The 27036-nt window shown below is 34.6% G+C and overlaps 4 protein-coding genes across 5 annotated transcripts; 1 reads left to right on the forward strand and 3 right to left on the reverse strand.

Annotated features, from left to right (window-relative positions):
• Window positions 1-545: 545 nt before the first annotated feature.
• Window positions 546-3056, reverse strand: LOC107879909 (transcription factor bHLH18). The gene is made up of 5 exons (XM_016726836.2): window positions 2949-3056; window positions 2803-2854; window positions 1906-2511; window positions 1428-1808; window positions 546-1197 (listed from the first exon to the last, which is right to left on the reverse strand). Exons 3-5 carry the CDS (start codon window positions 2506-2508, stop codon window positions 1123-1125), a joined length of 1059 nt encoding a protein of 352 aa, XP_016582322.1. The 5' UTR covers window positions 2509-2511; window positions 2803-2854; window positions 2949-3056; the 3' UTR covers window positions 546-1122.
• Window positions 3057-5191: 2135 nt separating this feature from the next.
• LOC124886707 lies at window positions 5192-6696 on the reverse strand. The gene is made up of 3 exons (XM_047395634.1): window positions 6352-6696; window positions 5728-6090; window positions 5192-5629 (listed from the first exon to the last, which is right to left on the reverse strand). The coding sequence occupies exons 1-3, from the start codon at window positions 6694-6696 to the stop codon at window positions 5192-5194; spliced, it is 1146 nt and encodes a 381-aa protein (XP_047251590.1).
• A 4373-nt stretch (window positions 6697-11069) lies between these two features.
• Window positions 11070-14184, forward strand: LOC107840121 (L-galactose dehydrogenase). The gene is made up of 5 exons (XM_016683858.2): window positions 11070-11412; window positions 11747-11975; window positions 12450-12749; window positions 13187-13315; window positions 13877-14184. The coding sequence occupies exons 1-5, from the start codon at window positions 11228-11230 to the stop codon at window positions 14006-14008; spliced, it is 975 nt and encodes a 324-aa protein (XP_016539344.1). The 5' UTR covers window positions 11070-11227; the 3' UTR covers window positions 14009-14184.
• Window positions 14185-14519: 335 nt separating this feature from the next.
• On the reverse strand, window positions 14520-26348 carry LOC107840120 (probable protein S-acyltransferase 23). 2 transcript variants are annotated; one of them, XM_016683856.2, is made up of 13 exons: window positions 25832-26347; window positions 25594-25734; window positions 24654-24766; window positions 21538-21617; window positions 19710-19873; window positions 17954-18092; window positions 17766-17865; window positions 16899-16950; window positions 16741-16818; window positions 16548-16646; window positions 15919-15997; window positions 15664-15812; window positions 14520-15027 (listed from the first exon to the last, which is right to left on the reverse strand). In XM_016683856.2, the coding sequence occupies exons 1-13, from the start codon at window positions 26075-26077 to the stop codon at window positions 14839-14841; spliced, it is 1629 nt and encodes a 542-aa protein (XP_016539342.1). In that variant the 5' UTR covers window positions 26078-26347; the 3' UTR covers window positions 14520-14838. The 2 variants fall into 2 exon arrangements, with proteins under 2 accessions (XP_016539342.1, XP_016539343.1); XM_016683857.2 differs by lacking the exons at window positions 15664-15812; window positions 15919-15997 and having other exon boundaries at window positions 25832-26348.
• Between the last annotated feature and the right edge of the window lie 688 nt (window positions 26349-27036).

Below are 27036 nucleotides of genomic sequence, written 5' to 3' on the forward strand. Positions count from 1 at the left end.
ATATATATAACATGATTTACTTCGACCGACTATATAAGATTATATTGTATATATTTGTTGGAAATTAATAAAGCCACGATATATTAGACATGTCTGAAGAAAGACAAATTATTATATGGACTTTTTAGCAAATGAAGAATGATATACCCATTAAGTATATACTCAGTATATACTTATTAGGATATGAAATTTTTTCTCAGGCTGTGTAATAATTTTTATTTAGTTTGATTTTCCACCCTATACCAAACAATAACAAAAAAAAAAAAGTAGATATCTAAAATCTTAAGTTCTTGGATTTTAAATTCTAAAAAAATATAATTTACTATATGTTCTTAATAAATTGTCTATACATATTAAGTTTTTTTCTTAATACAAATATAGAGTTTGATCAAATTAAGCTACCGCATTATGTTAAATCTGTAGCTAAAACTCTAACTCTATCGCCCCGAAAGTAAAACCAACAACTTAAATGCAAATTATATATTTCGTTTTCTCTAGAGGTAAAATTAAGATTCAACAATTACTTGAAAAGGGGTAGTAGGAGATAGACAATAATAAAGTGGTTTTATTCCATATCATAAACCAAATAACATTACATAACAACAAAGAGACCCTCCAAATTAGAGATAACTCAAGAGGATGTCTAAAACATTGACAAACTAAAGCAAATTAATGATAAAAAGCCTACAATCTGCCTTTTCACCCCTAAAAAAATGAAAACCTTGTATTGTCCCTTTTCTCCGACCACTTTGGTATTCGTTGAATATCTCAACCTTCCTTGTGGAAAAATATGTATAATAAAGAGAAAACAAAAAAGCCTAAGCCATGGGGTCAACGATCTTTTTACAATAGGGTGGATAAATTGAACATGGTTAATTAATAAATTGAACCATGCAAAAAAAGAGAAGTTGAAAAAAAATCCTCCCTACAAAATGAATAAATTAATCCCCACGGCGAAAAGCTTCAAAGGACATGATTGATTTTGAAAAAGGGTGACTTTGACCTGATCACAAGCCTAAACATCCAAGAAATGGAAAAATTAAAGAGAGAGTAAAATGACTTTTCGCTGTATCAAACACTTTAAAAAGAAATTATGATAAGTTGATCGATCGATCACACCCTTCATATAACCATTTTGAGAGCTGTGTGCAAATTCTTGACAAGATCCTTTACTGTCATTGCAAATTCCTCATCCATCTGCATGGAATTAAGCCTTTTAAGAATCTAGGATTTTAAGTAATATTCACATACAGTACAAAATTTCTAACATTATCAATCCGCAGTTGAACCTGTGATAGCAGATTAGTCATCATTTCTTATCATGTTACAAATTAATGTATGTATATATTTATATTATTTACATTATAAATCACGCACGTATCTTGATTTTAAGATGTTATACTTAAACTCAAGACAGTATAATATACCTGAGCAATTATAGTAATGTCAAGAGCACAAGTTCCAAAAGTCAAGGCACATGTGTTGATGATTGATAGATGAAGTTTTTCAATTTCAGTAACTGTTTTCTCAACAATTCCTTTCCTTTTCTCACAGTGGATTCTAATTAATACATCCTTCTCACATATTCTTGCTTCAATTTCTGGGAGTGCCTCATCCATTTGTTGAGTACCAATTGAGTTGTTTTCATCTGATGAAGAATTTTCACCATCTCCATAAAGTTCATATTTCTTCATAAATACAACAGATTCTACAGATTTTTTCTTTGTTTGCTCCTCAAGTGTCTTCACTCTCTCTTGGAGTTGTTTCAAGTATTTTATTGCATCTCCAAGAACTGAAGCCTTGTCCATCTACTCATCAAATGTAAAAATTTTAATAAGAAACGTATTTTAAAAAAATGACTATCATCGTACCAGCAGGCATTGATAGAGGAAGTGTTGGTAATACCTTTTTTAGTCCAGGAATTAGGGCAGATAAAGCAATGAATCTTTGGCTGAGTTTTTCGCGTCTTTTCCTCTCAGCAATGATGTGATCTTGAGCGTGTGTTAGTTTCCCATTATTAGTGCTAACACTCTTATTAGCACCTTGGCATGAATTATTCGCCTTAAACATGTAATTCTGATTGGCAAAAGAATCTTGATGACAAACCATATTGTTGTGATGATCAGCAGCAAAAGTTATACTGCTGGATGACAAAGTTGTTTCCTCTTTGGGCTTCATTGTCACATCTTGTTGGTTACTCAAATTATTTGAGTTGATTAAATGGGAGTAATTGGGAGAAGCCACAGATTGTGAGCTCAACATTTGGTCATTTTCATGATAGGAATTGTTATTATTGTTCCAGCTGTGACTTGTTTTGGGATTCTTTAGTGGCCTTTCTTCAACAGTTTGGGACAATTCTATAGGCCTTTTATGGCCTAGTATTGGCTGATCATGATAGATGAATGAATCATGCAAAGTATTCTCACCAAATGAAGCAGCTATAGATATAGCACTAAGCTCATCAAATGAACCAATAGGCCATTGTTGATTAAAGCCATAATATTCCATTTCCTGCAACCAAAAAATATACATTCAATTTCAAGTTCAATCTTCGAGCATAATCCTGGAAGAAAAAAACTCGCGAAAAATGGTCCATTTACTAGCAATTGACTATTTTCCACTATATTTCAGGTCGCTAAAGGTTTTAGTAGCAATTCTATCGAGTAAAAATAAAAAGGTATTCATTCCTAACAAATGTTCAATTGCACAAAATTAATAATAGACTTTATAGACCGACAAATACCGGCAATTAACTCATTGTCACTAAAATCCTTTTTTGTTCCGGTGAGAATATAATTGTACCTTACAAGTTCCAAATTTCTTGAAAATTCCCCAAAAACGAAGTGGAAAAATCCTGGAAAAAAATATCAGGATCCAAATTAAATTGTGGAAATGGCTATACATAAAAGTAGAATATAAAGTAATTATAGGAATTAATGGGGACTTACCTTAGTAAAGAGGACAAAGCTAATCTTTTACAAATTAATCTCAATCTCCTCTAAACTTGGAGACTTTTTGCTACCGTTAATGAATTTTCATCCTCATATTTATACAACTGTTATAAGTATCACTATCTCCTTTTTCTTCTTTCTTCACGGACCGGCTTGTTGATGTGAACTGCCTAATTAATTTTCTGCGGCAATAGAATATTAGTAATAATTAGTGTATATAATTCAACACAATCGTGTGTGAACATTAAAATTATACAAGTAGATATTAATAGGTAGCTTTTAAGCTGGTGAAAGCTAACATTTAAATAATCCCTCTTTTTGTCTTATTCAGAATTTTAAAAACTTTTGGGGCTACTAGTATTTATATAATATTTCCTATTCTTCCAACTAGCCATTGAAATTTATACAACAAAGATGTATCTTTTTTCTTTTCTTTTCTTTTTTTTTGGATTTTAGTTTTAAATTTTCTTAATGTTGGCTGCTACGTCAACTACCCATAATGTTCCCACAACCTATGTCGTAATCCAAAAAGATCATCCTCCATATTTTGCGGGACTTTGATAAGAACATTTGACTATAATAATTAATAATTAAGAAAATAAAATTAATCAAATAAGCACATGTACGACCTATCAAAAATGTAAGATGAAAAAGTATTAAGAGTTTAAGAGTACCTATTCTATCATGGAGACACAGCAACACTAATAATCAATACCTGTGAAACTATGATGTGCACGTATTTGCTAAAATATTCTACAACTTTACTTATTATAGCACTTTAATTCTTCTTATGGTACGTATTTTGGTGTGGAAAAGAATTACTAGTCTCAGTTTAATACGTGATTTCATTATGTCATGAGATTATTTCATTCGACTGATATGCTTTGAAAAAATATTTTTGTATCCAAAAGTTTAATTTTCCTTAGAATTAAGATTCATAATTATGTGATCTTTTAATCTTTTTTTCATTCAAATTCAGCCAATTATTCTTGCCTTTTTCAGGGGCGGCTTAAGCAAATCCGTGGCTTACGACCAAAATCGAATGGAGACCTTAACTTTTTAAGAAAAGTTAATTATTTTTATAAAGTCTACTTTTAAAATTATATATTTACTTCTAATAATTTTTTTTTAATTAATAATATAGTCAAGACATTAATTTCTTGAGACATAGTACTCTGGATTAGATATATCAAACTCTTTTTATATAAAAAAATTATTTTTCTACAGATAATATTAGTATTTTTTATTAAAATCTATAATCTATTATTACTAGAAAAAAAAATGAGGCCCCTCAAATTTGAGGATCTAAGGCGGCTGCCTTTTTTCCGAAAGGGTAGAGCCGCCCTTGGCCGTTTTACATCGGGTTTAACCTATTAAGCGAGCTAACACTTTTAATTTGATTACAAGTTGTTGTAAATTAGTAATTTGCCATTAAAAGCTTGAGAATCAACAGCTTAGTGTTACTCTCAGATTAAATGATATTAATAAGAGAGTTTATTGCTACTGTTGCATTTAGTTTGTATCTTATTATTTTGTTTTCATACTTTTCTTGTAATCTTGTTTCGAAAACTCTTCTTTTGAGTTCACTCTACCTCATTAAAATACAAAAAAAGTTTGCATACATCTTATCTTCGTAAGACTTCACTTATAAAACTATGTTATGTATTTTATTGTTGATATTAATAAATGATTTGTTAGTGAAAGGATAAAAACTCCCTCTCACTGGAGTATGCGTACAAGTTAATTCAAGTCAAAAGTACAGACTATATAAGGTCTATTTATCGAATATATAATTAAATAATAACAATGATCAGATTTTGACCAAACCTAAAACTACACAAAAGCAAAAATCATCCAGCTTCTAACTTGGAGTTTGGGGTACACATGTGCTGCATTAGGTAGCATAGTGTGATATAATTGTACTATTTATATTGGAGACTAATTAATTCATGGCGCTTATTCATTAATGACGAGTCCTTCAATTATATTTCATAAGAGAATTTCATTGTTACTAAATATCTTCTCGATAATTCAATTTAATAGATTAATCTAGAATTTTTCTGTGTTAAATTTTATTTTTCTTTTTTCTATTTTTTGACAATAACTGTGAAATATTACCATTACGAGTACAATGCATACAAACAAAGAGCATCCAGTGGTTTCCTTCTGCCTACAAAGGAGGCATGAGTTAACCAACTAGACCTCAACTAACAACACTTACTAACTAATAAACCAAACAACTATGTACACAATCTATCACACCAATTTTGACACTTCTGGGCCCTTTTTGATTCCTTGAGTATATTCATTCTCTCCCTTAGTTCATGTTGTATCTGTGAGATAACTATACTAGTAGGAGTAGTTATATGTTGAAAAATCTTCTTGTTCCTAACTTGCCAAGTGTGGTATATCAATGCTCCCCACATTCTTGCAACTATATGCTTCTTAAACCACTGCCAATTCCTTGTATTTATCCACTGTACAGTGGTCTTTACATCCCTCTTCCTTACGTGTATACCAAGCCAATTGAGAAGAGTTGTGCTCACCTCCATTATCCATTGGCATTCTCCAAACAGATGCTCTTGTGTTTCCTCAACATCATCATCACATAGACAACATTTAGTATCCTCTACTAAAATATTCAACCTTTGCAATCTTGTCTTTGTCAATAACTTATTCTGAAAAGCCAACCATAATATGAATCGGTGTCTCGGCATCATAGTGGTACTCCATATCAACTCACTTTAATTTTCCTTTGTCGAGGGTGCATACCCACCAAGGCCTTGTAACTCCTATTAACCAAGTAGTCGCCAGTGTGTGTTAGTATGTACTGCCCCCTGTAATACCATCCTAACATTTGCACTTTAATGGAATTCAACTTCCTCCAGTACCAACTACTAGTAAGGGCAGGTTTGTGTGCCCATATGTCAGCATCATTCGTCATATATACTTCATGCACCCACTTCACCCTCAACTTTCCCACTGAAGCTATATTCCAGTTCTTGCATCCCTTTATATTTAATCCTCCATATTTCCTTGGCAAACACGTTGTATTCCATGCCACCAACGATATCTTCTTTTTCTCATTGCTACTCCCCCACAAATATTCTCTACACCTTTTATCCACCTCCTTTAGAACCTTTTGAGGTAGAACAAATATTGCTCCCCAGAAGTTAAATATGAAAAATAATAGAGTTGATAATCTGTAATCTGCTAGCGTATGAAAGTTACTTTGCATACCCTTTGTTGATCTTGTTAGTAATCTTCTCCACCAACTGATGACATTCCATGCTACTCCATTTCTTCGATGACAAAGGAACCCCTAAATACCTAATAGGCAGGGTACCTAGCTTGAAACCAGTCCTACTCGAAATTGTAGCTCTTGTCTCATTGTCCATACCTTGGATTTATCACTATTCGCTTCCAAACCAGTAACCTTGCTGAAGTGATCCAAAGCTTCTATGACCCGAGACACTGAGCTGACAGTCCCTTTGCAAAAGATCATTAAATCATCCGCAAACAGCAGATGGATAAACTTAGTCCTTTTACACATAGGGTGGAACCTGAAATCAGGGAGTTCACTCATCTTCATTAATGTCCTGGACAGATATTCCATCACCAGTACAAAAAGTAACGGAGACATAGGATCTCCTTGCCTCAACCCCCTCCTTCCCTCAAAGAATCCATGGCCAACTCCATTAACTTTGGTTGAGAATTTGGTGGTTGTGACATAGCTCATCACCATTTGCGTAAAAGTTAAGAGGAAATCCGAAGCCTATTAGTGCTTCCTCAAGGAATTCCCAGCTCACCATATCATATGCTTTCTTTAAATCGATCTTCATCAAACACCTTGCAGATGTCTTCCTTGTATAATGCCTTAGCAAGTCATGACATATCAATACATTATGTATCAAACTTCTCCCTTTCACAAACTCTGCCTGATTTTCAGCAACTAGACTACTGAGAGCTTCCCTTAGTCTCAAACATATCACCTTGGAAATGCACTTGTACAATACATTGCAACATGAGATTGGTCTAAACTGACAGGCGCTTTGAGGCTTTGGCACTTTAGGTATTAGTGAGATCATCGTACAATTAATTTGCTAAGTAGCTTGCCATTATCTAGAAAGTCCAACACAACTTTAATAATATCTTTCTCTGTAATGTTCCAAGTGTCCTGAAAAACCCACTGCCATATCCGTCCGGGCCTGGGCTTTTATTTCTATTGATGTCGAACATTGCATCTTTCACCTCTATTGCAGTGTATAGTTGTAGCAGTACAAGTTGCTCATCGATAGTTAACACATGCCCACATCTGAAGACCTTAGAATATGCCTGGGTCCTTCTTGTAACTTTTGTGCCCAATAACTCTTTATAATAATCAACAAAAATGTTTGTAATTGCTTCATGCTCGGTCTGTATCACATTCTGCCTATCCATCAGTTGTAGTATAGCTTGTTGTAGTTGCCTGTGTTTAATAACTGAAAAGAAATAGCTAGTGTTATCATCTCCAAGTGTAATCCAGTTAGCCTTGCTCCTTTGTTGTAGAAACATCTCCGCAAGGTAAGAAGATTGCTTAAACTTCACGTATCGTGCTCTTTCTTCCTGCTGCAACTCATAATTTGATTGATCGGCATGTAGTGCCATTTGTGCTGTATACAAAGCTAGCCTGTCTTCCTCTGCTTCTGTAATTATATTGCTGAAATGTTCACGATGTAATGCCTTAAGCTCTTATTTCAGCATCTTCATTTTTTTAACTACTTGAAACATACTCCACCCTTCTACTATGACCATCCAACCTTCTTTCACCTTATCCAAAAATCTAGGGTGTTTAGCCTAGAGATTACAATACTTAAATGGTTGCTTTGCCCTTGTTGGTTCATTTAGCATTTGAACCTTCGCAGGACAATGATCGCTAATCCCTTCAGGTAGAAAGTGAGCATTAAAAGCTGGCATGTTATCCAGCCAATTAGTATTCACAAAAACCCAGTCAATTTTGGAGCAAACTCTGTGATGTGCTTGCCTGTCACTCCATGTATACCTGCTCCTCCCAACATGAGGCAAAGTTATCAGTCCACAATTATTCACAGAGTCTTGAAATTCTAGTACTTCAGCCATACTAACAGGAGTACCCTCAATTCTATCCTCCCTTCCTAAAACCGCATAAAAATCCCCCATGAGCAACCAGGGCTGGTTAGTAGCGCTGCTCACCGTTTCCAAATACCCCCATAAAGGCAATCTCTCCTCCAAGTATTGAAAGCGTACACCACCGTCAGTAAGAAAGTAGTTTGCAAAGCAATGTGCACAACTTGACACGTCACAGCTTGTGCCCCACTGCTTACTTGTGTAACTTGAAACATGTCTGGTCTCCAAATTACTAAAATCCGACCATTATAGTTTCACCCTCCAAATAACCTATCAACCCACCTTATCAATTTTTTCCTTTTTAATTTTTGTTTCAATTAGTCCAACTAAACCAACTGATTCCTTATTACAAAGGAGTTTAACCTCCTTTTTTTTTTTCAAGAACGAAAAAAGGACGTTTTCTTAAGCCTCTTCCTCCTCATCCTGTATGATTCGATTTTTATTTTCTTAATTATACAATTTAATTCATTGTATACATAGTTCGAGTTTAAACAACATATTCAGTTAAATTCACACATAAAATCCTTTCTAGATCCGCCTCAAGTTAATCGGGATTTAATTAGCTATAACAAAAATGTGACAAATTTAGAACAGGAAAACAGCTTAGGCAAGAGATAAGAAGAGATTTTTAAAATGCCAGTGTGTCTGAGTACTAACAATAATTAGGTTTCAAAAATCCAAACAAAATCTCAAAATTTGTTGGGAGAATCTTGAAAAAAAAACATATCCTTTTTTTTCTCTGTCAAGTAGCTACAAAACAAGAAGGTTGTTGACGAACATTAGTGGGTTAATGAAGTGATGTCCTAACATATAAGCAGCTGGAAAGATTTTAACAAATATTATTATATATGTTCGTGGGGCTAAATTATGAGTGATATTAACATTAATCTGTGACTGTTATCCACCATAACTAGTACTACTACTGTCTGCCAAGTCTCTAGATGGACAAACATTAAATTTCAAATGACAATCTGTGATGTTGGTGACAAACGTAACTCCTTGGACTTTTCATGTAACCATCCCAGAATTCTAAATACTACATATTTTTTTTGACAAAAATATGTTTTAAGTAATACGCCTGGCAGTGTAATGAAAGTTCCCCGAAAGCACCATATACAAACAAAAAGAAGAAAAGTAGCTTGCAAGTGTATAAATTGGAATAAAATGGAGATGATAAACGTATATATATATAGTACTTGAATAAATAATTTGAGATTGAGGTATAAATTAATTTTGCTAAGTTTAAGATTTTTCAGACAACCAAGTTTGAAATTAGTATTCATTGCCTGAACTTTAGTCATTTTTGCATGGGTTTATCATCTTCGTCTGAGACACCCGCATATATAACAGAATTACTTTTAGGATGTTAGACGTATAATTTTTTTTGTAAGAGAACCATGTATAATAAGGCTATAAGTAATATAATGGTGTCCAAAAAAAATACCCTATAATTCATAAAATTGTATGATTTCCCCTTCAAACGTGCTTGATCTTTCATTTTTGACGGTTGATAATCAAATTTATGCTTGGTGAAACATAAATATTTTAGAAATTGAATTCATGCTCAAACATAACTTATAAGATATTATAATATAAAAACTACATAAACTTATATTCCATGAAAAAAGTTACTTTATTACGAAAGATATAGATTAAAGACCACACAAAATCGGGGCAAAAGTGCAAATGAACCTGCGAAATTACCTTCAACGGCTAGTAGGCCAACTAATTTAGTAACCTATTTGATCAAATTTATTTTTTTCAAAAGTGCTTATTTTTTTCAAGCGGATTTATTTTAAAAAATTGAGGTGTTTGGTAAAATTTGTGAAAGAAAATAAATGTTCCTAGAAAAAAATAAATAAAAAATCTCAAAAGCTAAAAAAGAATTTTTTCTTTTCCCGACATACTTTTTAAAAACAACATTTGAAAAAATATACTTAGAAGCAGTTTTAAAAACTTGACCAACTGCTTCTAACTAAACAAGCTATATAATTCTAATCGGCCCGGCCCATTAACGGCCCACAACAAATATTCCTTCTCGATAAGTTTCAATCTGAATTTTTTTACCAACAATTCTTATTTTAAGGTAATTTTTAATTTTTGCCTTTAAATTCGCGTTCTTTAATGTTTTTCCTTTAAAGTTAACTTTAAAGATAATTGAGGACAAAATATTGTTAAGTATAGCCTAATTTTAGTGTACATAATTAATGTTTCTAGCAAAACTTTTGATTCATAAAACAACACTTTTAGAAAACTTTTTACCTTTTAAGGCGTCACTTTTCTTGCCTTGCCTTGTGATTCTTTTCTTGTTCTCTGCCTAAAGCTTTGAAGGAGAAAAATGAAAAAGCACTGATTTAACAAGATGAAAATTAAGTGCAAACAACATAAATTTTAACAATTTAAAATTTAATTATAAAAAAAAAGTTAATATTTTACATAATTATTGAAAATTTTAATTTTAAATTTATCAATATAGATAATTAGTTTTCGATATATTCAACTAAGATAATTTTTTTTCTTTTATAAAGATACATAATTAACTCTCTTTAAATTTTCTTCGATTTTGAATATGTCGAGATACATAGGTAACTCTCAATACAGCCCAATGAAGACTATTAATTAATTAAAAAATTTTATAATTACTTCATAAGAATAAAAAATTATATAAATATAACAAATTAAGGTTTATGTTTATCTTATTTTTCCAATCATTCCAAAGTAACGTACGTATTCTGTTTCATTTTATGTGTCATTATTTTTTTTTGTCCGTACTATAAAGAATGTCTCATTTCTTTTTTGTCCATCCTATAAAGAATGTGTCACATTTTTTTATTTGATAACTATTTAAAAATATAATTTCACTTTTATTTTTATTAGTTTCACTAATAATTAATTAAATTTTTTATAATTATTTTGTAAAAATAAAAATTTGTGTGAATATAACAAATTAAGGAATATGTTTTATGTTATTTTTCCAATAACGTATTTTTAGGAAATGAGTCGTTTAATTTCTGAGTAAGGCAGCACGAATTTTTTGGAATCAGTAACGTCTCTCATCCACTCACAATTGTCATCTTCTCAACGAAGCAGAAGACAATCTTCAGATTTCAAAAACCCTAACATTTCCATCAATGGCGGCAGCAGCAGCTCAGACATTGCAGCTCCGACCACTTGGCAATACTGGACTTAAACTCAGCTCCGTCGGTTTCGGCGCTTCTCCACTCGGCAAGGTTTTCGGTGATGTCTCCGAACAAGACGCCATCGCCGCCGTCCGGGAAGCCTTTCGACGAGGCGTCAATTTCTTCGACACTTCCCCGTACTCAATCTGTATCTTTTCTCCTATTATATTATTACCCAGCAGATGCATCATCATATTCATTACATATTTGTATTTAGAACTTTGTTTTTTTAAAAAAAAAAAAAAAGAAAAAAGAAATACGCACATATATAGTTGAATTTTGTTTTTAAAAAGGATATATTTGAATTATATCTGCATCTAGCGTTGATTTGAATTTGTATCAACCTCTGTAATTTGAATTTTGTGAAAGACCGGGAATCTGCATAAGTAATTTGAAACTTTGGATCCGGTTTTTTGCTGTTAAATTCGATAAATGATAGGTGAGACTACTGAAATTATTGCTGGCTTTCAGGTTTTATGGAGGAACTTTATCGGAAAAGGTATTAGGGAGAGCGTTGAAGGCTCTTGGAGCGCCTAGAGATCAGTACATTGTGTCTACGAAATGTGGGAGGTACAAAGAGGGATTTGATTTCTGTGCTGAGAGAGTCACTAAAAGCATTGATGAGAGCTTGGAGAGGCTGCAGCTTGATTATGTTGATATCTTTCATTGTCATGATATTGAATTTGGGTCCCTCGATCAGGTGCTTTATTAATCGTTTAAGTTTGATTCTTCTCTCTGATATTCCAAGAGGCATTTTCAGCAAGATTTTTCTAAGTAGTTTTCAATATGTATAATAGGAAAACATCGTGATTTATAAGACTTTTATATTGTTTCCAAACACGTAACATTTCCTCATGCTTTGAATTGTATCATATTGAAGGGACTTTCTCATAGGTTTGGCTAAGTGATTTTGTCAACCTTGTAAAACTCTTATGATTCCTTACTCAATCATATTGATTACACTTCAAACTATGTGATATGTTCTCTGTGTTTGATATGTCTGGTTTTCAAAATTCTATCTTTCTTTGTGACATAATCCTAGAGGTAGTCTTTGTTTTGAAAGTAAGATTTACAGCCCTCTCTCCTCCCTCTCCCACTTCCTCTCGGTTTTTGTTTGTGGAAGTATGTAGTTTTAGCAAGGGGCTTTTAGTGGATGATATTTTGTCTCCAACAGATTGTGAATGAGACGCTTCCCGCCCTTCTAAAACTGAAGCAAGCTGGAAAGATCCGTTTCATTGGTATAACCGGCCTTCCTTTGGGGATATTCACTTATGTGCTTGATCGCGTCCCTCCAGGCACAGTTGATGTAATCCTGTCATATTGTCACTACAGTATCAACGATTCAACTTTGGAGGATCTGTTGCCATACCTGAAGAGCAAGGGTGTGGGAGTGATCAGTGCTTCTCCTCTTTCAATGGGTCTTCTTACTGAGGCTGGAGGTCCGGAGTGGCACCCTGCTTCTTCTGAACTTAAGGTCGATAGTTCATTTTCTACTTTATTAATACTATCCTATAAGAGTGTCGATTACTTGCTAGAAGTGCCCTGCTTTAGATTCGTTATATTGTCCTACCTCAGCAATTGATTCATTTCTTCCCATCTGATTACCATTAGATGAACATTAAGTTTTTGGTTTTTGTACTCGGACAAAAAATTTAACTCCTTTAAGATATTGAAATTAGAACATACAGAAGATTTCACTGAGATCGAGCTATTGACGTTTAAATCCATGGACGGCTTCTAACTTGTGGTATTAGATGATTTATTTTGAACTTGTACTTGCTCATATCCACTCACTTAAAGTTGTTCTTCTCTCCGCTCTTAATGCTTCTTCCTGAACTTCTCCCAAAATAAGACTGACCTTTTTCTTAATTTTCTTATCCACTCATATGTCTGCATATTTTGCATCACCAGGCTGCCTGCCGAGCTGCTGTCGATCATTGCAAAGAAAGGGGAAAGAATATCTCAAAATTAGCCTTGCAGTACAGCTTAACAAATACTGATATTTCTACCATACTAGTGGGGATGAAGTCAGTTAAAGAGGTTATCTTTTTTCATCGATCTTGATTCTCTGCATCTACTTCTTCATTTATGAATCCTGTGTCATCTTTTGAACTTGTGTTTCTTCTTTTTTAGGTAATGATATTATATTTTACATTTGTGTCATAAAAGGGATTGGCTGGCTTCACTATGTTGCTGAAAGAAAAAAGAGTAGGAAACACGAAACACAACGGTTATTTCATTGACAGATTAAAAATGGATTTGCTTTCTTATACAGACTACAAATTGGACAAAATAGTAGGATTAGGTAGAAAATCGTGACCCATTGAACAGGACAATGAGATTGTGTAAGTGAATAGGGACAAAAGAATAAAAACTGCAGTCTTGAGGAACATACATTTTGCAACAAATGTCCAACAATGTTTATCTGAGTGCCTAGCCCAAGCATCCATTTCAGATGGATTTATGTGTGTCCTCTTGTCTGTCCACTCAGATTGTTTGTGTTCACCATCTTCTTTAACTGTTGTGGAGATCACACTTTGTCATGGAAAATATTTGAGAAATCTATATTGGCTTGTGTCATGATATATCTTTTGTTTGAAGGTGGAGGAGAATATAGCAGCTGCCCTAGAACTAGCAACGGTTGGGATGGATGAAGAAGCATTATCAGAGATCACAGAAATTCTGAAACCAGTTAAGAACCAGACATGGCCTAGCGGTATCCAACAACGTTGATTTTTTTGACAGTTCTATGAGCTGTGAAATAAGGTCTTGTGATCCCCTTTTTTTGCATGTTTATTTTCACTTGGACATCTCATACTAATACTAGTCCAAGTTGAAATTTTATGTTGTATTCTTTGAGCTTTTACCTGTCAAAATTGAAAATAATGAAGAAATGTTGCATTACTGAAGTACGGGGGGCTGGTTTTCGTTTTTTATGCCTTTCTTGGAACTGATAGAGATTTGTTGGAAGCAAATTAGATCTAATGTTGTGGGCATGTGGTCCGAGTTTATGGAAAATTACTGTAATGTAAAGATTTGGGGATCTAGTTTAGTAATTTTAGTTTGGCAGAAGATAGGTTCTTGTTTATAAAGTGTCAAAATTTTATTCAGAAAGAGCTAAAGATGGATCGACTTTGCTCTTCCTATAAAAAAGTTTCATCAAATGGAAACCCAGATTTGACCTTACACGGTCACTATAAATCATCAGTAAATGATATCTCTACTTAATAATACACTAAACTCATTCGCCTTAAACTCCCCCCATTAATTGTCGAAAGTCTTCTCATCACTGGAATATTTGTTACATGAAGATGTACAAAGAAAAGTATCAATTTCAATGCAGCAACAGTTACGAATTTTTTTTCCCTATAATTTTGTGGGATGATGTTTCTTTTTACAATGTAAATAAACCAGAGCCCCTAGAATATTTTGGTAAATTGGGGAAGACTAAAAATAAGCCAAAGCCCCTAGGATCCTTTCACAAATACTGAAGAGGTCAACTGGAGGCGTCTGTCTGGTAATAATATATACGCATCCTTTAGCAAGAAGGGATTGTAAATGTGCTATCTTGCAACGTGTTGCAATGGTGGCCATGCAATCTCATCATCATTTGTGTAACCATGGATAAGGAAATCAGAGCAATTCTTTCGACATCCATGGTTATAGGGATTTCTGAATCTCCCATCTGGACCACGAAGATACCCATATCTCACAGCATTTGCCATCTCATTCGTTGTGATATTCCGAGCTATCTGCATGGAAGGAAAAGGTTCGCTGTGTCAATTCTCCATTCATTTATCACAACATATAAGCAATTTTGATAAAAGGGTAGTTCCACTGCATCAAGTCCCCAACTACGATACTGATGCCCAAATGACATACACCACCTCTTAAAACACTAGAAAACTATAAGTCCCTCATTAAGAGTAGCCAATATATTAAACCCTAGCCACCCTTTTTCTCTTAAAAAGCTCTCACAAGAGATGAAAACGTCAGTCAAGTTAGACTGCATAAAGAACAAGGACTGCCAACAGATTCCATATCCAGAACCAGTGCATCAAAAACATTGTAAACTGTCTCAGTATGTCAAGAACTGTTTAAACAATAAATGGTCTAATTGAGCATAGCTTCAATTCACTATTACAAACACTAGAAGACGAGGCAGCTTGCTTAAGCTCATTGGGAAGTCTTGAGTGCTATCACCGACTTTGGTTTCATGAAGTTAAAATATTACTTTCAGAAGCAAGTATACTGTCAATATATACGGGATTTGGTTCATTTATGCTAACTAGTTTGGGAGTTTCATTCCCTTTCAAGGCTTTATTCAATCAGATTTAGGGGGAGGCAGAGGACTGCGTCAAAAGTGAATCAGAACAGGACATCTATACCTGGGATATCTGCACTATGCACAGAGTTAGAGAAGCAATTAGAATAACCCCATCCATTAACAGAAAAGCGATTACAGCAGGATATGCAGAGATAACATGATGTAACCATGATTCATCGGCTGCCAACAATGGTACTGATGTCCAAATTCCTACAAGAGGTAAAAGGTTCTGTCTTAAACAACCCAGTGCCATTTTTAAGCTGCCAGTATCATTCTTAAGACGATTAATACTAAAGATAAAATGCTTTTAACATACTTTGAAAAGCAACTGCAGCACCAACTATAGATGTCAACGAACCCAAACAAAGGAAAATGAAGAAGTCTCGCTTATTCCTCTGCAAGGTTCAGCAAATATGACAATGAATTAATGGTCAAAAAGCACGGGAATTAAGAAAAATACTTTCAAAACTCCTACAACTTGGAATATGCAAGAAGTGCTCATAACCTGCATTTAGTGATGAAATCAACAAACTGACAAAAGATAGCAAAAAGAAAGAAAAGGAACACGAAATGAGATTGATGCCAGACAAATCTCAGAAGGGAAGTGTTGATTATGTAAGTCCTGTCATCCATAGTTACAGGAATAAATATTCATATAAGGCGAGCTGCATCAACAATATTAATGACATTGCCCAAGAAACTCTTCAGTAGTATTATCATAGTTTACAGAAGATGTGAGGTAACATAGGAGTCGACAGGAGTATAAAGGAAAAAAAATAAAAAATACTAACACTCATTTTTATCGCATCTAACCAGACAGGTCTCCCAGAGGACAAAACAAGAGGAATAACCAGGCATACAGGTAAAAAGAATTAGACAAAATCAACAGCTGGCAGATTTTTGTACACTTCATACGTTCCTTTAGTAGAGTTTAGATAGTCATACCTTCCCCACACAATTTGAGATCCACGGACAATGATGATCGAATTGTTCAACACAGCGGTTGCAAGTAGGACAGTGTTTTGACCGAACAGGTCGTATAATCTTGCATAATAAGTGTTCAACAGTAAACATGACAATTCAAACACATCATCATAGAATATATCTTGTAGATAAAAGACTAGTTTTTCTGAGAAACCTTGCAGGTAGGGCAAAGCTGAGACCAGTTCCCTGTCCAACTGGAAGTATTGTTCAGATCAATATTCAATAGTGGATCCTGGAAGAATTAGCTAATATCATTAAGTAAATTATAAGACATTAAAATCGCTGTTACTAAATCCAAAATGAGAGTCGTACCTGAGCATCAGGTTGACCAGCAACCTTGGTCTTGATGTAACCTGGATCTTTACTGCAAACAAAATGAAACAATCATCTTTAGCTCTATAATGAGGAATGGAAAGCTAAGTTCAGGCATATATTTCCCAAAAAGAAAAATGTATGAAAAAAATATTTAAGTACAGCTTTCAGGGCCAAAATTATGATATTGCCACAAAAACAAGCCCATTCATTTATATCCAACATTGTACAGGAAAAACTTCAAAAATTCTATAACCAATGTCTAGAGACCATAATGATATAAAGGAAAGGAAAGAAGACTGATTGAGTAAATGGTTCATCAATGATTATGGTGAAAGAAAGATGAAGCTTCTTTTAAGAACAAATGATTCTTTTGCTTCAAATTATCAGTTCTTCTACTTCATCAAAATACAGTTTGGAAGGATATAATTTCCCCCTATCATAAATTTATGCTTTTTACGGATCACAGAATCACACAGGTTAACTTTTATATGTCAGGGAACATGTCAGTTGATTGCAGTTCTATGACTGTGACTGGTGCCGGCATTCCAGAGTTCTGTGAATCTCTTCTAGTACATACATAAAATTTATGCATAATACTTTAAAATTTGTAGAATTAGGCAAGGCAAATAACAGATTATAAGCAACATTTGCCTGAAAGTTTCTGTGCCTCCTACTCTGAACTGGGAACTCCTTGGGCACTACCACACTCTTGATTGATTACCTTGATTATTTGCTAAAATAAAATAAAACCCACAACAATTCCCATTGACTTAAATACAATATGGGGTTTAACACAATATACATAGTAAATTAAAAGGGGTTTTCTGCCTCAATGACTCGAGTAATTAAACAGGAAAAAGTTACCTACTGCAACGAGCTAACATTAGGAGTGCAGCAACTGCCAGGGAAACACCAGTCCAACCCCAAAGTGCGACAACGGCAGTAACTTTTGTAAGACCAGGAGCTAGCAAAACAAGATCCAGTAACAATTAGCAAGTGCTGCCTCCAACTAAAAGAATAAAAAATATGGCACTAGAAATACTATCACCCACCAAAGAGGACTGAAATGATGAAGAGAATGATGTTGACAACAACAACTGCGAATAGAATTGGAGCATAACCTTTACGTCCCATTATAGCAGGGCAAACCTTGTCTTTCCACTGCTTTCTCTGTGACCGTTGGGCATTAGACTGCACCAAATTAAATTTCAAACTTTCATTCAGACAAAATACTTTCTATCTCAAGACACTGCAACAAAATGAGAAATAAAACTGCTTAACGATAGAGAAAAGGATTGGGATGGTACTTGAGAATTGCAACACGACAGATGACTTAATTTATCTTAACTGCTAAATCTTCCCCATCTTTGAGTTTGTTTGGGTGAGAAAGATTTGAAATTCTATTAAAAATAGATTGGACAGCACCTGAGGGCTGAGAAAGCAGTTTTCAGAAAAACAGTAGGACGACCTAACAAAATCTTCACCACCGACTCATTTTATTAGAATATTCTTTAAAATTATGTCATAAATAAGGAATTCCAACAATAGGAAACTTTCCTTATTTCATGCAGTGCAAGCCTTCTATATAAGACCTTGAATGTTAACTAACCTTTTCTTCTTTGACATCTTTCATCTACTTGGGTTCGTTGTAGTAGTTGACTGGTGGTTGAGACTCTAATGAAAACTGATAATGCAGCCTATGAATATTCAATTATAAAAAGCAATAGAAAGTAATAAAAACAACAAATCACCTTATCTGCACTAAGATTTGCTAGCTCTTTATTTTTTCAAATTCTACAATTGATAAAACAAGAACCTAAGATTCATTTTAGAGGACCCACCATTCAACATCTGAACTACATAAGTTCCAACTGAAACCAAGCCAAACATCCGGCTTTGATGCAGCTACGTATAATAAGTCAAATTTCAAAGCAAACAGCCAGAACTGCCTTTTCCAATACAGTGACATGCGCTACAAGAACACCGCATGTGTTTCCTCTTTCATTGCAGCAAGCAGAAAAAGTAAAAGGCTTTATCCTAATATAATCCAACATTTTATTTCACGCTTCACTCGGCAATCATTCTTTTGTGCAAGGAATATTTTGAACTAAAACTTACCCTGCAAGTTTTACGAGCTTCATCATGCTAACTACCCCTTGTCACAATAAAATCTCATGGGATGAAAGTCACACAACTGGAGAAAAATGTGTTCTAAATAACTATCATGCAACATGCTCACAAGCATTACTTCACCAGAGTTTGAGATTTTTTACCATTTGGAATCATAAACTGAAATGCACCATAATATTAGACATCCAGACTTCTCATAATGAAATTGAATTAAAACCACTTGTACAGAGCATTTTGCTCAAGAAGAAAGATCCAATTAAATAGCAGGACAGGTTAGAAGTCAATCAGAAAGACCTTCACCATCTCTAAGGTATTTATTTGAGACTTGAAATTCATGACGATTCAAGGCATTCATGCAAATTGTGGATTCTCGCAAGGATCCAAATCCACCAATTCCAATTCATGGTAGAGGCGTTGCACATCAACAACAAAAAAAGAACTAGTTACAAGGAAAAGGACAGACACAATTGCATAACCCAGCACATCAGATGACTGGATCTTCACGAAAGTTTTTTCTCTTTTGGGGATTAAGATAGCACTATATAATGTAAATAATCTCATTCACAATCGCATTTGGATACAAGCAACCAATTAGAACTTTCAGGTGGAAAACCTTACAAATTGTTCAGAAACTGACACTACGAACAATAGATAACTTAAATAAAAAGAGTTACCTACAAGTATAACTGCTATTTGTCGATGACCTTTATCAGATGCAAGCTCTGCAGGAGTAAGTCCAGCATTATCTTTGACTGTTAATTCCTCCTTTGTGCCTGCATGTACAAGTAAAGTGCAAGCCTCTGCATTTCCTCTTAACACTGCCCAATGCAAAGGAGTACAACCTACAAATGTTTGTAAGTATCAACATTGTACAACTATGTTTGTGATTCTAAACAATAATTTGATGTCTGGATGTATGTAGATAACAATTACGATGGTCAATCAGTAAAATTGAAAAGTAAGATCAACAAAGACATCTTCCAGATAAAGCATTATTCAAATCAGTCATGGTCAGAACCCCCCGAGGAAAAAAAGAGTAACTAAACAATGCAAGAAGCCAATGGATACGTAGTCCCAAACTTTCAGATATGCCCATGCCAAAATCTCAGAATGCTGCAAAATGGAAAGATAGGATACATACGATGATGGAGGAATAATAAGCAATCCCACAACAAAAGTAAATAAAATCAAACCACATTTTAGGTCTTCCAAAGGTTCAATCAAGAAAAACATATAAAATCCCAATTAATTTCTACAAATCAACAGGAAGAGACTTGCTAAAAGGAGTTTTGGACTTTATTCTCCTTTTATTATATACCCTTAACAGCTTGCTACAAACCACCTACTCAATATCCAATTCTTCACAAAAAGTCCTGCAGTGTTACTTTCCTAACACATCTTCCTATTAGATGTCAGTTGAAGTTGGAAGACTTCAATGAACAACATATATGCGCATGTCCTTAAACGTAAGTAAATGATTCAGCAATGCAACAATGTATTACAAAAAGTTAGCCCCTTTTTTACAGAGTCCAATCATATCACGCTTATGATATTTACGCATTTTTTAGCGTTGACATTAATTAAAAGTTCTTTTTTTTTTTTTTTTGATACGTAAGACTCATTAAATGTCTAAAGACCAATATGATATAATGATTCCCCTCTCATAAGAAAAAATGATGCAAAAGTTCACTAAAGGTGGAAGGATCCAGAATCTGATATCTAAGTAAGAGGACTGTCATAGCAACAAGGACCCTACAATCACAAGATGTTAATGCTTTACGGTTTTGTCCCAGATCAAGTGAAATTCAAGCCGTTGCTTTCTTTCTGGCCATAATTTATGAAGTTTCAAGCAAAAGGAGGGATATTCAGCACCCAAATTTCAAACCCTTGCTTTAAACGACTCAACAGCAGTTTCTCAAAAATAACAAAACATGAACTCATTCCTTTAACAAAGTATAAAATTTATGTAGACCGTCATTTTATTAAAAGAAGCACCAGAAAACGAACTATTAATAAGAGGCTTCAAATCTCCTTCCATAATTGAACTTGGACAAGAGAAGAAATTATTAGACACTGCAACTTACGTTTCATATTTACACAAGCATTTTTTTATAAGATAATGACACAGCTATAACTGTTGGATAACATTGACCCTGCGCAACACTATGGAACAATACATACTAACTTTTTTTTTTTTGATAACCGTGGTGTCCGGGCCATCTTACAGCGTACCTCAACTAATTCCACAGGACACCTGCCAACTCCCACCAGCATCGGATACCAGATAAATCTGTCCACCAAGACTAGAACAGATGGGAAAAAATCACCTAATGTTTGTCTCTATTATTTCCATACAAACTTCAGTACTGCATCTATTATTTCCATTTTACATCAAATTATCATAATTAATACCTATGATTGGTTCAGGCTAATCCTCCCAACTTGCAAAAGCATAATGTTTAACCCAGGAGAATTTAAGAAAATCATAAATCTAATATAAACATACCATCTTTATCTTGTCTCCCTTGGAAAGCATCTCTGAATAGAAGTAACCTAATTGTATCACCAAATCCCTTGTATGCAGCCCTAGTAGAAATATCAGGGTAAATGCTTATGGAAGAAAAACAAAACATTATGGATATTTTCTGCTAAGAAATGAGAAACAATATAAAGAAATAACACAAAGACCAACTCAGTAAAACATCCATGTTTAATTTCCACAAACCAACACCAGGTAAGATCTCTGTCTTCCTGTGCTAGATAAAACAAATTTTTCAATGTCTAGGGAATGCGGAACGCCGCAAATTGCATGCAATACCAGGACTAAAAGATTTAAGATACTTGGAATAGAAAGGCACAGTAAAGCTTGAAAACTGAAAACTACATCAAAATTAAGAGTCTTATACAATGTCAAACAATTATTCAATCTTTGTTTAGCTTTGTTGAGATGAAACCACTAATAGGAAGTTAGGAAGAAGCACAAAGAAATTTAGAAAATTACCAATCCAACTATAGCTAAGACTCGAAACACGGAGATTAAACTTTACATGTCTAAGTCATAGTTGAGTCCTAATGTCACACACCACGAATACTTGTGCAATACCAATCCACTGAGTTGGGACTTTCATGATCGAACTCTCCACTCTACAACTAAAAGACAATACTTCTTAGTTCTCCCCGGTTTTCTGTCTTTAGTTTTTTAAATTGGATCTTTAAAGAAGTTTGGGTGTTCTTTATAAGAAACAAACTTCTGACCAAATAACCTATCATCTCCTTTATTCGAGCAATTGTGAAATCAGAAAGGAAGAGGAAGAGACTTCCTTATCAAATTTAGGCACATAATAGTGTTTACGACCTTTTAGTCATTGGAATTATTTGGTACTTTCTACTGTATGTTGAATGACTGGAATTTATTATATGTGATAGTGGAATATATGAAGCGGATGAAGTTTGCTTTTGTGTTATGATCTAATAGTCTTAGTATTTCTTCATGTAACCAAGGCTGGAGAAACTCCCATGGACATGTAAAACTTCCACGTTTTTGCTTCCCTGACTGTGTAGCTTCTACTTAAGAGTGATACAGGATTTTCTCCTTAGACTTGTGGTTTAACATATACAAAATATATGTCGTTTAAATTTCTCATTATCATGTCACATACTTACTTAACTTTACCTAGACTGCCCGAAGCCAGCTGAAAATGAGTTCCAAAATAAAGGGGTGCCCGTGGCGTACACTAGGTCGATTCAGGATATGTATGATGGTGCGAAGACTCGTGTGAGGACGGTAGGTGGAGATTCGGAGCACTTCCCAATTTTGATAGGGTTGCACCAGAGATCGACTCTTAGCCCGTTTTTACTTGTCTTGGTGATGGATGTTTTGACGCGACATATTCAAGGGGGGTACCTTGGTGTATGTTATTTGCAAATGATGTAGTACTGATGGATGAGACTCGAGGTGGAGTTAATGATAAGTTGGAGATTTGGAGACAGACGCTTGAGTCTAAAGGATTTCGGTTAAATAGAACCAAGACGGAGTACTTGGAGTGTAAGTTCAGTGATGTATCGCAGGAGGCTGGAGTGGTTGTGAAGCTGGACTCTCAGGCATTCAGAAGAGGGAGAGTTTCAAGTTTCTGGGGTCTATGATTCAGGGCAATGGTGAGATTGACGAGGATGTCACGCATCGTATTGGGGTAGGGTGGTTGAAATGGAGGCTCGCTTCGGGAGTTCTATGTGATAAGAAGGTATCCCCAAAGCTTAAAGGTAGTTCTACAGAGTGGTAGTCCGGACGGCTATGTTGTATGGAGCGGAATGTTGACCAGTTAAGAACTCCAACATTCAAATGTTGAAGGTGGCGGAGCTGAGAATGTTGCGATGAATGTGTGGACATACAAGGAAAGATAAAGTGAGGAATGAGTTTATTCGGGAGAAGTGGGAGTTGCCTCGGAGGAGGACAAGATGTGAGAAGTAAGGTTACGTTGGTTCGGGCACGTGATGAGGAGGGGCTCTGATGCTCCAGTGCGGAGGTGTGAGACACTGGCTATGGATGGTTTTAGGCGGGGTAGAGGTAGACCGAAGAAATATTGGAGGGAGGTGATTAGGCATAATATAGAGCTGTTACAGTTTACGAAAGACATGACCCTTGATAGGAAGCTGTGGAGGATGCGGATTAGGGTAGAGAGTTAGAGGGTGGGAGTGCTTCGGTAATAGTAGGTGACCGTTCTTTTGTGTCTTGAGTTTCTTGTTCGTGGTGTTGTGGCTGTAGTATTATCGCGTGGCTATTTTGCATACCGTACTAGTTTATATGAACTTATCTTTTGTGTTTGTTATACTGTTAGTTTATTTTGCGTACCTACTAGTCTATATGCACTTATCTTGTCTTTGGTATACTGTTATCAGTCCTAAGCCGGGGGTCTATCGAAAACAGTCTCTCTACTTCACCTGAGATAGTGGTATGGTCTGCGTACGCTCTACCCTCCCCAAATCCCACTATGTGGGAATACACTGGGTATGTTGTTGTTGTTGTACTATTGTGCAGTGAGATACTTAAGACTTAAATAAAGAATTGAGAATGAAAGAGGAGGATATCTTGGAATTGATATTTTTATCCAGTATTCAAGATTAAGAAAGTGATCTCAGGCAAGGCAAGAAGAAATATCTACACACAAATGGGTAATTTCAATCCCACTAAAGCTACAAGTGCACTTGCCACGAAACCAACAAAGACCACAAATACATCCAGAAATCAGGACGAAAATATAGCAAGGAGTCATAAGAAATTTTTCACTTGAGAATCGAGAAGATGATGGATTTTCAATTCAAAGCCGAAAAACTCCAACTCCCTTTGTTCAAATTTGTATGACACACTTTCCTTTTTAGTCGGTTCCATAAAGAATTACACATTTCCTTATTTGACAAATATTTAACCAGAGTATCAATATTTTACCCATATTTGGCAAGAAGTCCACAAAAGTGTACTCTTCTATTTAAAAATTCATTTATTCAAGAATAATTTCGGAACATTGCAAAATCTTCCCATATTTATTAAACTTGGTGCCCAGTCAAACCACATCACATAAATTGGATGGGAGGGAGTACTATAAATGCTGGGGGTGCTAATCATACCAGTGAAGAGGGCTCCTTCCATCATTATCTGGTACATTAAGGTCAGCATGATACTTTGCAAAAATGTGATTTACAAAAGCTGTTTGTCCATACTGAGCTGCAACATGAACTGCCTGTAAAGGAAGTACACATACTTCAACAGTTGATATAACTGAAAAAAGAACCTTCAAGAATAGTCTTATCCAAGAAAATTAGTTTCTATAAGGCTCACAAGTCGGGATTTCAACCTCCAAATTTGAATTATGCAATACATTTAGCATGAGCTCAAGGTCTGGGGAAAATGGAAGAAGATGGCAAATGATCAAGAGGAAGCAGGAGAACGAGAAGACTGTAGCCGTAACTGATTGGGAAAGTTGGATAAGAAGAATTTAGTAATAATTAAGGCAAACGTCTGTATAATCCATCTTCCCCATGTGACCCTGCTGATACAGCCACAAGTGATGGATCCTTTATTTCATTGAAAAACTTACACTTTGAAACTAATTAAACAAACAAAACCATCGTCTTTTTAGTTCTAAGTTGAACCAAATTCTCTTATAGGGTTTCAACAATGGATTTTCAGCTACAAGACTACTCACTAATTAAGAAAAACAACTAGAAACTTTATTGTTCAGTAAATTAATGGCACTGCTATTGAAGTGTCTTACCATGTCATCTAAAGAAGTTGCTTAATCCCATGAGCACTCAAAAGCTCAGGATAACAAGTCAATAAAAATATAGGCAAACAAAAGTAGAACTAAGGATGTGCTGGAAGTTACACAGAGAACCTAACAATGGTATCAGTTCCATCATGGAACCAATGCAAGACACTTAGGTCCAGCTAAGTCTAAACCGTGAGGAAACTAGAAAGACTAACTACATCTTGCATTACAAATACCAACTTATACAGATGAATTTGAAAATAGCAATAACAATACCGGTAGCAGTTATTTTATATTACCCGATAACCATTAACATCAGCAGCCTCAACCCGCGCACCATGCTGCAACAACACATCGGCAGCTGCAATTGAGCCTCGCACTGCTGCCCAATGCAACGCAGTCTGTCCAGCATTGTCCGTCGCATGGACATTTCCCCCGTGCTACACACGCCACCAATTAGAAAACACCATACATTTTACCTCCAAATGAACAATTAAAAAACTCGATCCTCATTTAAATAAAGCCAAATAATAATACCTCAATGATGTATTGAACAATATCAGCGAAATTGTTGAGAGCAGCCCATTGAAGCGCGTAATATCCGTTACCGTCCGGTTGGTAAATGGAAACGCCGTCAACTTCAATGAATTTTCGGAGTTTGTCAAAATCACCGTAAGCGGAAGCAGAGTACACATCGATTATGGCTGGTTCGTTGGGGTTTCGGAAACCCGAATTCTGCTGATCATTTGAGTCGGAAACGATCTCGATTTCTGATGAAGCCATTAATAATGTCGAGCAATTGTAATTCAAAAATTTTGGATCGAAATGTTGAGCTAATAGTTCATTCGATTGTTGTGAACTTTTGGTAATTCAAAATTTTGGATCAAGTGTAAATAGTTTATTCAATTGTTCTGAAGTTTCTGGTAATTCAAAAAATCAGGATCCAAAGTGATGAGGTTAGTAAAAGTTCATTCAATTGTTGTGAAGTTTTTATTTGTTGCATTTACTGGGGAAGGTAGATATTATTCAAAGCACAATAATAAACGCTGCAGTCTCTCTGTTTATTAATTACTCTACGGCTGCTGCCGGGCTGAATTTTTAACAAGGAACATCATCCACTAAGATAAATCCACGTAAACGACTGCCCGTCCCACTCAACTAATTTTTACTCTATCTTTCCACCTATTTTTTATAATTTAGATGTCCGACCAAACTTACTGATATTTCATTTATTCTATTTTTATTAGTATTTAATAATTAATAATACTTCATTATTCATAACTCAATATGATGATACTTATTGATATTTCATTTCATTTATTTTTATTATTTAATACTTCCTTATTCACAACTCAATGTGTCTTCAAGATATTAAATCCATGACACACATGTTAGGGTTAATTTCATAATATAATCCTTTGGAGGTAATAAGTTTAATGTCTTGTGGATAAGTATTTTAGATAAAAGTCGAAAAAAATATTTTTTAGGATTTTTTTTTAATTTTAGACTTTGAAAATGAATTAATGAGTATAAGAGTAAAGTAATAAATAAATTAATTTTATCTTTATTTTGTATATTGGAAAGTACTTCATCAGTTTACTTTTACATATTCATTTTAAACATTACATGTTTTAAGAAATACTAGTGATTTTATGTAAGTTCTTTACTATACTCATAGTATTATAATCTTACTTCTTGAAAATGATCTCGCATTAAATAATTAATATTGTAAAAAAGAATTA

Source organism: Capsicum annuum, chromosome 8 (genome assembly GCF_002878395.1).
Source record: "Capsicum annuum cultivar UCD-10X-F1 chromosome 8, UCD10Xv1.1, whole genome shotgun sequence".
In the NCBI taxonomy this organism is placed as follows: Eukaryota; Viridiplantae; Streptophyta; class Magnoliopsida; order Solanales; family Solanaceae; genus Capsicum; species Capsicum annuum.